Source organism: Zophobas morio, unplaced genomic scaffold, assembly GCF_036711695.1.
Source record: "Zophobas morio isolate AGI-343-1 ecotype UQ-CSIRO unplaced genomic scaffold, CSIRO_AGI_Zmor_V1 ptg000011l, whole genome shotgun sequence".
Lineage (NCBI taxonomy): Eukaryota > Metazoa > Arthropoda > Insecta > Coleoptera > Tenebrionidae > Zophobas > Zophobas morio.
The window spans coordinates 10,728,791-10,742,375 of record NW_026972116.1 but is presented as its reverse complement, the minus strand read 5'-3'; the positions used below and the strand labels follow the sequence as shown (position 1 = coordinate 10,742,375).

General features: G+C 33.5%; 1 protein-coding gene across 1 annotated transcript in view; it reads right to left on the bottom strand.

Moving 5' to 3' along the window:
* The window catches only part of LOC135126905 (disintegrin and metalloproteinase domain-containing protein 10-like), a 271,695-nt gene that overhangs the window by 14,019 nt on the left and 244,091 nt on the right, over positions 1-13,585 (bottom strand). The window contains exon 6 of the mRNA XM_064053121.1: positions 3,671-3,795. Coding sequence (XP_063909191.1) covers positions 3,671-3,795 — 125 coding nt within the window. The remainder of the gene's footprint in view (positions 1-3,670; positions 3,796-13,585) is intronic.

Genomic DNA, 13,585 nt, shown 5'->3' with positions numbered 1-13,585 from the left:
AGTTTGTTTTAATTCGTTCATCGCTATTTCTAGATTAATTATGATCTTCTAGTTCTATAATTTCCTGTTCTCTTAATAGTTTTCAGTTTGTTATTAATTTCTTATATCCAATAATTGGTTCATTTTTGCTCTATTTTCTGTTAAAATGTGTCTGTCCTTAGTTCTGATGCAATTTGCTTGTTTTGTTCCTGCAGTTGTTAATGTTCTATAAAAATGTTTCTCATTCATTCCTAGACTCATTCACATGGAGTCCAGAAAGAATCACGTTAAAAACTGACCCTTTATTGAAAATGGCATTTAACAACAAAACAATTTCAGGTTGGAAAACATGTTATAATGGCAATGATTTGTCAATCCGACCACATTTAAGATAGTAATAATAAAACCATTCATGTATATTTGGTTGTCTACTTAGTTTCCGAAAATGATCACTGTTATAAATAAACGGCAAATATAATTCCAACGCTTGTTCCAAATATATTTTTTATTGTATACCCGTTATTAATCTGTTGAGCAATAAACTATTATCATTATTATTATTTTTGAATTCTTGAGATAATTTCTATAATTTGTATGATTTTTAATGTTTCTCCTCTGTTTGCTTTATTTTTTCTTTTAATTCGACCTCTAAGTATGCTACAAAGTACACATTCCCTTATTTAACTGTCTTTTATGGTTTTTATGGTTAACCAATCAGAACAGTTGCATTCTAAAACTGAATTTTGTCAAATTTTTTAAAAGAGTTTAAATTTAATTAGATGGTTAATAATTTAATCAGCACAACGTTTATTAAACAAGACATCTTCTAGGTAAACGTTTTAATACACTTAGTAGACAAGACAGAATTTCAACTGTTTGAAAATGAAGGAGTTAATACCGAGGATCTCGTCCTTATTACTCTGTTTAAATTTAAAGTTAATTTAAATGTTAATTGAGTTTTAAAAGTAACTATACAAAAAAAATGCCATGTCTTGTGTTTAATTTAACAGATCGTTGATCGTTCAGAACTAGCTTATGAAAGAATGCCTAGAAGAGTTTGTTAACAGCTCACGTTAAATACAAAATATAGTCTTCTGAACCAGCCTGATTTTGTAGTTTTCCACATCAGTTACTAACAGATAAAAATAGCATTTACATGTTTCACTTACTACATAAATGAAATAATGATTGTTTTAACTTAAGTGTAAGGTCATCTCCATATTTTTCACTAAAGATAGTTAAATACCTAATTGTATGTAAATAATCTCCGACATAAATAATATGTCTCAGCATATACACCGACATTATTGGTGGCTTATTACAAAGCTCTTTAAATCCCTAGCATTTAAATTCACTGAATAAATTCAATTACACAAAACTGACAACAAGTAAATTCCGAAACAAAAATTAATTGTCCATTATTTGCACAATCGCAACGAATTGAAGCTCCATTTACATTTTATTAATTCCGAAAATTCGCAACTGCACCTAAATGAATATGTAAATATTAAAAGCAATAATATAAATTTCATTAGTCCCGGTGCAGCGGACCAACGCTAAGCGCCCGTAAAGTGCTTCAAATCCAGGCGGTGTTTATTGATTTAACTTAAAAAAGTGAAATTAATTAATGCCCTCAGCTTTTATTATTACCTTCACTCCTTTAAACAATCATCCAACTAAATTCGCAACAATCTCTATTTGATTCCACCATTAAAGCTCTCTCCCCTTCGAAAATTGTCAAATTGCCTGATAGTTCGAACGCACCCAACATCAATCAAACTAACTCGAAATTCCTGTCTAATTAAAATTTAACTTCCCAACCCTTATCTAATTCGAATCTGAGTTTCCAATACTGGGAAAAACGATGGAACTGTGACAAAGGGTTACCACATCAAACTGATCGTTCATCGGGTGTGTTTCATTTGACTGTTGACTACGGTAACAGAAACACGGTGGAATCGGATAATAAGCCGAAAATAAACACCTGTAAGGTAATTAGACCCATTCTACTAACCATTACGTCATGTAGATTGCGCAGAACGGATGCTGTATGCACACACAAACTTGTTATTGGAAATTATTCTCTTGTTCTGGCATAGCGAGGCTAATAACGTTATAATGGAGTAATCTTGTAGATACATACAGAGAAGTACAGACACGGTGTAATCTACTAATGTATCAATTTAGGGTGGTTTCGACTGCACACATGTTTATTTCTGCGGTGGACTACTTGTTAGGGTGTTAAATTTTAATGAGTCTTCAGTTAGTAGAAAGTCGTTGTAATTACATAACTCATGAATCGATTAAAACACAGTAACTGCTTACCTGCAGCAATAAGTTTAAATAACTGTAAGCCTAACTATACAAATGTATTGGAAATTATTTATATGATTTTCAGTTTGTGTTAGAACAGTATGTAAAATACTCCTATTACAATTTTTTGACACCTGCACCTAACATAATAATTTTATAATATTATTTTTTATTAATACTTTCGGTGTCGTGGCAATAATAACATGTTTGTGGTAATGCTTCTGCTGCCAATAATATACAATATATATATACAAGTTTGTTGATAATTAGTTTTATTTTGTTTGACATGTAATGCCAGTCGTATATCGAAAAGTAAAACCCAGTGAATTAAATGATGTTAGAAGCTGCAACTTTACGGAGTGTTACTGAAACAAAGTTAATCAGATAAATATTAACATTGGCTCTTCCGGGTTTTGTGGATAACAAGTTTGAACAAGTACGAGATTGTTGTTTTTAATCAGGATGATGTTCATCATGTAATTATGGGTATGCCTTCAGGAGTATTTGTAGGTTTTTAACCCCCAAAAATGAAGCTTTAACATTCTCTTATAATTACCACGCTTCATTTATCGTTTGTTTTTCCTTTATTTTACTACTTCCATGTTTCAAACTTTTATGTTATTTTCATTAGAATGAGTTTATTTAAAATTCAAATAATTAATTACATGTTTATTACAAGGTTATATTAAACAAATCGATGAGTAACCCTGGGTTACTAACATTAAAAAATATACAAAAGCTTTAATTAACTTTACAAAATGTCTTCTTACGTCAAAAACTCATAAATAAAATTAATGATAAAATTGGTTTTACGTACGCAAAATTTTACTTTACAATTTAATGAGAAGATGATTTCAATCAGCCCATCCTCACACCATTACAATTGACAATGACTTCTATTAATTCTTAACAATGAATAATTTAAATTTAATCCACTTAGGATAAAATATATATCATCTTATTCCTTATTAAATATACATAAGAGCTGAATATTTAAAACATGGGAATTAGAGGAATTAATTTACCTGACTATAAGATCAAAATTCAGCGTCAAGCAAATTGCTTCTTTATTAAAAGATATTAATTTAAGACGCAAAGTTCTGAATTCCTCCATGTTAAGGAGGATTTGTTTTTGGTAGAAAGCCACTCGTGGGGATTCCCTTTTTCTTCTCAGCTCTCAACATTAGTGCATTTTGTGCAAGTTGGACTTGTTAGCAGAGGATAATACTTAACCATATTAACCTACAAAAGGGCCAACGCTGCTATAATACTCTTAGCTTAATCCTCTACGTAATAGGATTAAATTAATTCATGTAAATATGAATTTAAACGTCTTTCCCTCATCGTTTAGGCTGCGAAAATGAATACAAAAACTTACCCCGTTTTTCTCGCAGACACCCCCTGCGTTTTTCAAATCACCAGTCCATGCCAATCCTAGTGTTCCCATTTCGAAATCGCGGTAAGTAAACATATAGGCTAAACAGAACGCATCGTAGTCTTCCTCTGGAACAATAACAGTATTTATAAAGTAAATATTATCGCATCCTTTGTTATTGAATGCATAACAACTATCAGCTAACAACAAACAAACTCAGATTAAAATGTTGATGATGAATATAATGCAGGGAATTTTGGGAGGTCGATAAATAACAGCGAATGCATCTATTAGATCAGCAGAAACCGGAAACTGGAACAATTCATCTCAAGATTGCAGCTGCTTGTTAGTCGAATATGAGACAAATTTCAAGAACTTGGGCGGGTTTGGGGAAATTTAAGAAGCTCTCATTAAATTATATTGCAACGGCAGAATGAACATTTTTCGGATATTTCAGTAAGTAATTTATGATTTTGACGGGATTGTTTTGGCGTAACTAATATTCTACATGGTTTCGCCCTTCTTGTTCGTTATGATCACCCCAACATGAATATTATATAGCATTTACATATAGTTACTTATTTAGTTGTAGTTATTCTTTACTGCATCTTATTGTGTTTTTAGTTTTTTTGTCTTTTGTTAAGTAAGTATTTAAGAGATACAGCAGAATGCGTTCCTGTGTTTCTCTCTACATAGGTCTTAAAAATTATTTTTCTTGTTAATTCTTGCATTGTACCTACTTCTTATTTACTTTTAAATATTATATTATAAAATATTAATAAAAACAACGTTGTTACTTACAAATAGTAGTATCTATATTTTTTACGAACACACCGGAAATTTATTGATAATATTATTTTTCAATTATTGAATTTTCGCGATTATCATATACGACTTTTAATTCTTTTATGTTAAACAAAATCCAACAGTTCCATCAAATGGATAAATTGATTTCTAGTTTTACGTCGTCTGTATTGGCACCTACTAAAATTAAAATCGAAACAATATACAGTAATTAATTAAAATTGCAATGAAGGCTACAGTTATTCGTTTCAATTATCATCATGATCATCATTATTAAATGACTAGTAAATAAATATCACTTAAGCCTTTGTTTATAAAATCGTGATAGAGTATTTTCGTTTTGAGAATAATCTTCGGGATGTTCATTTTTTTATCAGCCACCGGTATTATCGCGGTAAAATTTTGTCAGTCTATATGTACGAGTACTATGAAACTACGTTGTGTTCATGTAAAATGAAACATAGTCGACTGACGCGGCGTTTGAAAAAGTTGCAATTGAGAAAAAAACTGACGTAAGTCGGGGGTATGGTCGGGGGACTCGAACCAGCAACTTCTACACCGGTAATCCAATATCTCGTCTCTGAGACGTCATCCATCCCGCTGGAAATGTTTTGAAATAACGCGGTAACAGAATATGATATCGGAACTTTTTATCACCACAAAGCAGGCTACCGGCACCACGAGGCTAGACAGAATGTCATTTATTTGCAAGAATCGAGTGGTGTGAAACCAGTCGACGGCCAGTGACTTCACTGACTGAATTTGCTTCGATTTTTAATTATGAACTGCAAGAATTGTTACTACATCATATTGCCTGCTTTTTGTTTCACTGGGATAATTTCCCGATGTTGGTAAAATTTCGTGATTTGAGGGAAGCACATCTTTAATGTCTTATTAGTTTCAATACTTCTTAGATAAAATTGCAACTAGCTAAGTCATTATTAAACCAGTTTAGGGTTTTTAGATTTTTTATGTTTCTGAAACTAGGTTTGGTGACATGGTATTATCTAATCTTGTACAGCTACTGGGCTAATATAATCAATGGGTAGATGATGCAAATACACAGACCATTTCCATAAATTTAACCCTACCTTCGCAAGCCTTTTGAAACGGCGAGGTTTTGCCATAGGCGGATCTAACTTTCCAGTACTCGAAGTCTGGGGACTGTGAATTTGGGACATTTCTTTAGGCGGGTCTGGTGTGAAACATGCGGGCACTTGACGGGTACGAGGAAGTTGGAGCTCGCTGTTTGCTTGCCGTAAAGTGTAGTGAAATAGATTTCGGTGGAGAGGCAGATAGATTGAAATCAATGTCGAAAGGAGGTAGCCAAAGAAAAAGACTGGTGCCAATGTGGAATAATTTGAACTTTCACATTGGTACGTTTAATTATATTTAAGATCCAACTATGAGCTAGACAAATTTGTTTGGAAGGTTCTGAGTTAACAATATCCATATAGGGTTTTCACCTTGAGGGGCGGGGATAATCTGTTGTTTTGGCCACAAATTTATAGTATGGTTAATGCAAACATACAGCCCGACACACATAGTCAGTCTCAGTTCAAACGATTAATCTGCTGATGGGTAAAATTCTTCGACTAGATTCTGGGTAGTTGTGTCCTAGGAAGCTTTTCTATGAATGAACTGGCTTGACATGTTATCAGTTTTTTTTCGGACTGTCATCAGAATGAAGTCAAGTGACAATGGTAAGTTTTTATGGGTACCGCATACTGAATCATATTGCACCAGATTTTCGTCTGGTTCCCATTCTTACTGATATGGATATTATTTTAGAAGATATGATGAGTTCTACTATTTTAATTTTACTATTATTATTATTGATTACATTACTTTACGGGATATACCGAATTAGGAAACAGTGAGAAAACTAAAAATGCGGGGTTATTCACGAGAAGGTTCACGCCTAAAAAAATTAAAACGCGATCAACAATACAATTGTATAGCAGTCTTTGATATACAGTGCATCTTTTTTAAGAGTGACCATAGGGATTTCCATGTTAAATTTTACACTCTATGTTAACTTACTATGTTTGAGTAAAAATTCAGAGTTGAAGTTTTTAATGGATGTAATTTGGGTTATCTTTTGTCGATTTTATTTTATTTTACTTTTTAAAGCACAAGTTAACAATTTATTGCAAAAACTGGTAGTGGGAATTAAAGTAGAACCTTAAGGCTACTCCATCGCAAAAATCATCTCCGGGTTTTGACCCTATCAAAAGTTAACATGGAGTCTAAAATTTAATATTGGAATCCCTATGGCTATAGTTGGCTGTTTGGTTTTGATAATTTGAAAACACCTCAATTATCAGGGTGTCTCCTACATGGATAATGTTTTCTATACAAGCGTGAAGGATTCACCATATATCAAAATCATGAATGACAATTCATATCAGTTTTTATGTCGTTTGAATACACTGTATAAATTCTGCCGAAATGTTAGTTTTAACATGGTAATATCTGACATTACGTGGATGTTGCTACACAAAATGGGTAACAATGTTTTACTTGTTTTTAAAATGATATGGAATATCATAAGTGGTTTTTAAATTGCATTTTTAGTTACGTCTGGAATTCTTTAGGCGTGAATAACCTTGTAGAGTACCAAAATAATATATAAAATAAAATACTAAACAAAGAATGAAGATAGGAATTGCGGAACTTACCATCCTAGAAAGAAAATCCTCATGTGACTCAAAGAACTTAAACAAAATATGTTCACATCACTTTCAAGCATACTGTAATTTCTAAGTATCTCATTAAAATCTGAATGTTTTTTCTTATTAAATTTTGGAATTTGCAATATAATTTTTGATATCAACTCAGTACTAGACCGATGAAGTTATGCATGATCTTATAAAGGAAAAATATTGAACAACTTGAACTTTCATTAACTAAACTTGCAAAATTTAAACGTTTCAAAAGAACAACCTCGGGACAACATGTAGGTGGGTATAAGTACACCATCTATTACAAAAGTGCAGTTTTGGCAAATCAACGTTACAATTTTTCAAGTGCTGAAACATGAACATTATAAACTGGTGAACATACAACGTTCGCATATTCTAACCTTGGACGTACATAGTAGTATATAGCTGTGACAACATATCGGAATCAGAAAACTGTTTGGCGTTTCTAATTACAAAACCTAAACACTTGTAAGCTGCTGCAACTGTTGCGTCAATATGTTCACGAAAATGTGGGTTCACTATCAAAAATTACTCTAAGATCATTACAGGATTAGAGTATCATAAAATTCGTGTTACCCATTGTATAATTGAACTTTGGGGTATTCTTTAATTTTGAAACGGGCATTACAAAACATTTATTTCTATTTATTGGTAAGTTATTTGTCATATATCAGAGTATATTATAATATTACTAATATCACGTTGTAGGGTTTCACAGTTCATAATACCATTTATCTCTGAAAATATCTTCGTATACATATATCGTCAGTGAAGAGTAAATATTGGACAGTTAAGCCTAGATGTAATGCCATTATTAAACAAAATAAATAGCAGCGGGTCCAAAACTGATCCCTAAGGAGCACCAGAAGACTGATTATACCTTGAAGATCTGAAGTCATTATACTGGACAAACTGGTGTCTATTCATCAAATATGATTTAAAGAGGGTAGTGAACTTGTTCGAGAATCCAAAAAATTTCAGTTTATTTAATAATATACTCAATAATAATATGTTCAAAAGCTTTCGCAAAACCCATGTAAATCACATCCACCTGCCTAATTCATTAATATTTTCACAAACATATTGACAATTTAATAACAGGTGATCTGCGTGCCATAAAACCATGTTGGCAATAGATATCATGTTTGATACATTTGACTATAAATTCTTTTATGTAATACAAATTCAAAGATTTTGCAAAATTGTAATAATGACTACCGGCTTATAGTCTTCCACATTAGATCTGTGTCACTTTTCAAAAATGGGGCAAATACGTGAACTCCGCAAATTTGAGGGAAGAATCGTATTATGCGACAATATTAATCTTAAATGGTTTTAATCTATCTACCTGACACCATGATGGCTTTCATTTTTTTAAATTCTAGTACCATATTATTGAGAAACGCTAGTAAGGTTGTAATAGGAATATAAAAATATATGACAAAACCTTTATTCTTCAAGCAAGCAAGTTCAAGATGCTAGATGCGGATTGGCCTATCCTATGTGATTTTAATAGATATCTTGGTTGACGATTGCTTCTCGTTGCGGTTTTCAGCAACTGGTGTCTCTTTGAGGGTGTAATCGCTGATAGTGTGTAATAATGTATCTCGACGAGACGTGTAGACTAAAATATCCTGTTGTAATTCATGGATGGATGATAGAAATTGGGCTTAAAATTGAGACAAGTTTTTAGTTTGGTTACAGAGATATTGGGACCAGGGGAAATTAAGTAATTAAACTAGCTACAACAAAATCTCCTTTGTTGTAGTGGTTTTCATTTAAGTTATAGTCGCGGCACTAATTTTTCAAAAATACGGTGCCTTCAACAAACAAAATTCGTAAGTTGGCTCTGAATGGGCAAGCTCTCTTTTTTATTGTCTGATGCTCACAAGACGATCCTGAAACGGATCTAATTTCGTTAATATTATCCCAAAAATATGCGTTAAGTCCCTGTGTACTTCAGTCATAATTTCAATGTGTAAAAAGGCGACAAATTTGACCCTACGTCTTATAGATCCAGTCGTCTAATATAGAAAACGCAGAAATTTAGACCTTGCTCTTGAACGTCACACTGTCCTCCTTACGCAAGGAGTGATGGTTTGGGGGGCTATTAGTTATGGTAGTAGATCACTTCTAGTTTTCATTGCAGGCAATTTAAATGCTGCCGGTTACATAGCAAACGTATTGGAGTCCGTTGCAGCACCATATCTTCGGGGGTTAATTAATCCCATTCTCCAACAAGATAATGCCCGCCTACACACGACGAGGGTTACAGCGCAGTATCTGGACGAAGCTAATGTGGTGGTACTTTCATTGCCCACGCGGTCTCCTGATCTGTCTCCAATCGAGCACATCAGGGATATGCTCGGTAACCGACTGGGTAATTTACCCCTTCCTACGGATACTTTAAGGGCCGGTTGCATAAACGCAAATCAAAGTTAATCTCTGATTAACTCCATAGTAACGATTGTTATTATCATAGTTACAATTGTTCTGAATCAGAGATTAAATTTGATTTGCGTTTATGCAACCGGCCCTTAATGATCTTCGGCTTCGTCGTGAAGAAGCTTGTCATGAGCTACCACAGGCCGATATTAATAATCTGATTGTAAGTGTACCTCGGCGAGTAAATGAGTGCATAAGTACCTAATCGCGGTGGGGCAACTCATTGTTAAGTAACTTTGTTAATTATTACCATTTATTTTTCAAATTGTAATCATTTTCTTGTCGTACTACATTACAAATTCTGTGAAAATTTCAACAAAATCGTTTGACGAATAATAGGTGTTCGACTTTTTGTTCAAATCAAAAAAATATGTGGTCAAAATTTTGGAGTCAGTGATTTATTATTATATTACGAAGTTTAACTTCGTCCATCACATAATTTTGAGTGAACAACATAACTTTTAGTCTGGAAGGTTTGTTTAATTTGACTGTTTGAGTTGTGTATTCGAACGAACCGAAAATGTTGATCCAATCGACCACTGGATATCATACACCTTGATTTCTGCAACCTCCAACGCGTCGTCTGTTAATATGCTTCAATATCTTGAGATTTAGAAATATTTTATTTAGTGGTTTAAGTAGACGACTCTTTGTTAGATCAAAGTTAAAATTGTCGATGTATTTAGCAAGTTCGAGTGAAATGTGTCAGGAGTAAATGCGATTTCGCAACTACCTTGAAATCTTGATAGGTGCACTGTCTTGCACACGGGTAATAAGACAAAGGTCAGTGTCTTAGTGTACTGGGAATACGAAGCTGTCTAGTAGAGATTTCTATGTCGATCTGGCTGTATTTGTAACTATCGACCTTTCTTGGTGAGACGGATCTTCTAGCACGTCAGAAAGAAAGTTAACCTGATCACTTTTTTTCGAAATACTATAATAAGATTATTGCTGGAATTCGGTAACAGTATCTGGCTCGTATCCCCCAACAGGGTATTTTGCGTTTAGAATCAGTCCAACGTAGAGCAATCAGAGTGCCCTTTGATGGAAATCGATCCTGATACCACGAAAGGCTCACGCTAATGAATTTGTGTTCACCTTCTGATAAATGTAAACGAGATGATCTAATAACTCATAACTACGTATCAGTCTCTGAGTAACGATCTGTTTGGTATCACATACTGCTCTCTCCTAACATGTTAGAGCGTACTAATGCGCATCCTTCGTGGCTATTCAAACATAAATTTCGTATCACAACTAAATTAGATACATATTTATAATATATATGTATGTATGACGTTTCGTGTACAAAATAACTCGTTAATTTCATTCATTTTCTTCAAAATGTCTGTGACTAAATTAAATCAATCAGGAATAAACTTTCACGGCAAACAAGACAGAAAAGAAGATCTAAGCTAATTAACTTCCATTAAATCAATACATTTTTAATGTGTAAGCAAGATCAAATAATTACTTTTACCTTTCTCGAATACGGTAGAACATCGTTTGGTCTTGTTTGCCACTGTAAGGCCTCTTTTATTTTTACTTTTTGTAAAGATAAATTCCAGTACAGTGCAAACTATACCGCCGTTGCATTAATAAAATAAAGGTGGTGAAATTCAGCCCCGACCTACAGGCACCTTTTCACATCACATTATTGTTCCAATTTTCCACATTTGGTATTCATCAAACCTCGCTCCTCTCGTTTGCTTGGCAAACCAAATTTCAGTATACATACATGTGTTAAATACCGTTTCCAGCGATAATAAAACGAATGTTACATGTACTGTCATTATGAAATCGATACTTGCATTTTTCGTCTCTTCGTTCCCTTACTCTGAAAATTCTATTGTTAATCAACCTGACTGAAGTGAGGCGTTATTAGGCTGGGGGAAATCTTCAAATTCGATTACGGAGGTCTTAAATATTAAACGAAGGTATTTATTAGGGTGACAAATCAGTACATTCGACTGAATTGGGAGATTATTAGGGCGGCAGATTTTCTGAAATGACAGAGGGAAATTTACTTGATCGTAAATATGGGAACCAGAACGTAAGCCACTTCAGCTGTCAAAATATAAATATAAAAAAAATCTGTAGTGATTTGGTTTTCACAGAATTTCTATTAAATAAGTATGTTTAGCTAAATAGTTTTGACAGCTGTTTTGATAACGCTGTTTAATATTAGGTTAAAACTGTTTCAGCAGACACCATTAAGGAGTCGTAACTGTTTGAAGAGAATGAGATTTAACCTGAAAATAGAAAACATGGAGACAGAAAAAAATATATATCGCGTGTCATTAAAAATAAGTGGCATTAAGGGTGTCAAAACCAATTTATAGGATGCCATTTACTTTCTTTAGACGATTACTGGTATTACTTATTATTATCTATATTTATTTTAATGTTTAAAAGTTATGGTAAATAAACATTCGAAAAATCTATTTTTTTTACGGAGAGGGATTTATTGGACTGTACTGCAGGGGCGAAATAACCTTGGACCAATTTTTTATTTTTCATTCGACAATTTGGACTGAAGTTTTGTTTAATATATAAATTTGACAAAGCAGAGCACGTTTACTAAATAACTTTTTTAAACGATATCAATAACTTGGTGGTGGGGAAAATAAACTAATTTTGACATATTCAATGTAACACGTATCATATTAGCCACTCATGAATCAACTGCACTCTGTTTTAGGAACGACGGAAAACGAAAATGTATATAAATACGAACAACACAATTTAGATTTGCTTCCAAATTTTAAAAATATTTGAGTGAGTCATATACATAGCATCATTTAAAGTCGGAAAAGCGAGGGGAGCAGTGGTTTCGGAACTTCCATAGAATACACGCTTCCGTTGAATCGCCCAGGGGTGTATTATTAAACCACATGTAAACAAGCATGTCGCACTACACACTGCAAATACCTATGAGCGCAAATTAGACATATTTAATAAAATTCTGAACTGACGTGATTAAATTGTTTGAAGAGTTAAAAGGATCATTTCCTTTTAGCATTTTACCATTTTCCTAATAATTTTATAACACATTTAAGAGTAATCGGTTCAGTAGTTTGGGTGATTATTTATTTAACAAACAGCCAGCAGACAAACCAGATTTTCGTATTGTACATTAAGAAAAGGCGAAATTAAGTATTCAGCAAATCGCCTTATTATAATACTTCCATTAGCTGCGGCTCGGAAAGTAAAAAGTCCGAAACAGACGTATTGCTCAGCAGTAAATAATAGTTACCTGAATAAAACTTTAATTAAGAAGACGTCTGAAGTAATCGTGGCAAGTTTCGCTTGAGCAACTTTAAACCCCCGAATGAAGACTGCAATTTATAAAAGTTTCTACGTAATAAACTTAATCATCTCTTATTATAATATAAAAACATTTCCCTCGGAAAGTTTTCCCTAGTTAAACAACATCATTCCGAGGGTATTTTGGCTACTTTTACTTTTCCGACAGCAGATAGATTGCGAGCGGAATAATAAGTAGCTGCATAAATCCGGGAATTACTCTGTGTGTGGCTTCCTTATATGAATTGCTTGTAAGCAAGGCGGTGCCTCGGAACGCCACATAGGGCTCAGGAACAAATGCCTATGCCGAAGGGGAAAGATCATCCATTTCACGTAATTGATTTAAGTTAGTTGGGGGTTCCCCTAGAAGAATCACGCACTTTCAAATGCACTTCTGTCAGTTCTCATAAAATAAATACGACCAAGCCAGCACTTTGCCGCAGGAAATCGCCACTTTTACTTTCTGAATAAAACATTAAACTTACAGCGCGTCCGTACATTAAACTGCCAGGCCGCAGAAATATATTTTTTAAATTTTTATCAAGTAACCGCATTCTGGGTGGGTTATTTTTTAATAGGGGAACTTCCGGAGGCTTTATTAAAAATGGAGAGCTAGTCTAGTGATTTGACCCCACATTTTTTGTCACTAGTACAGCAG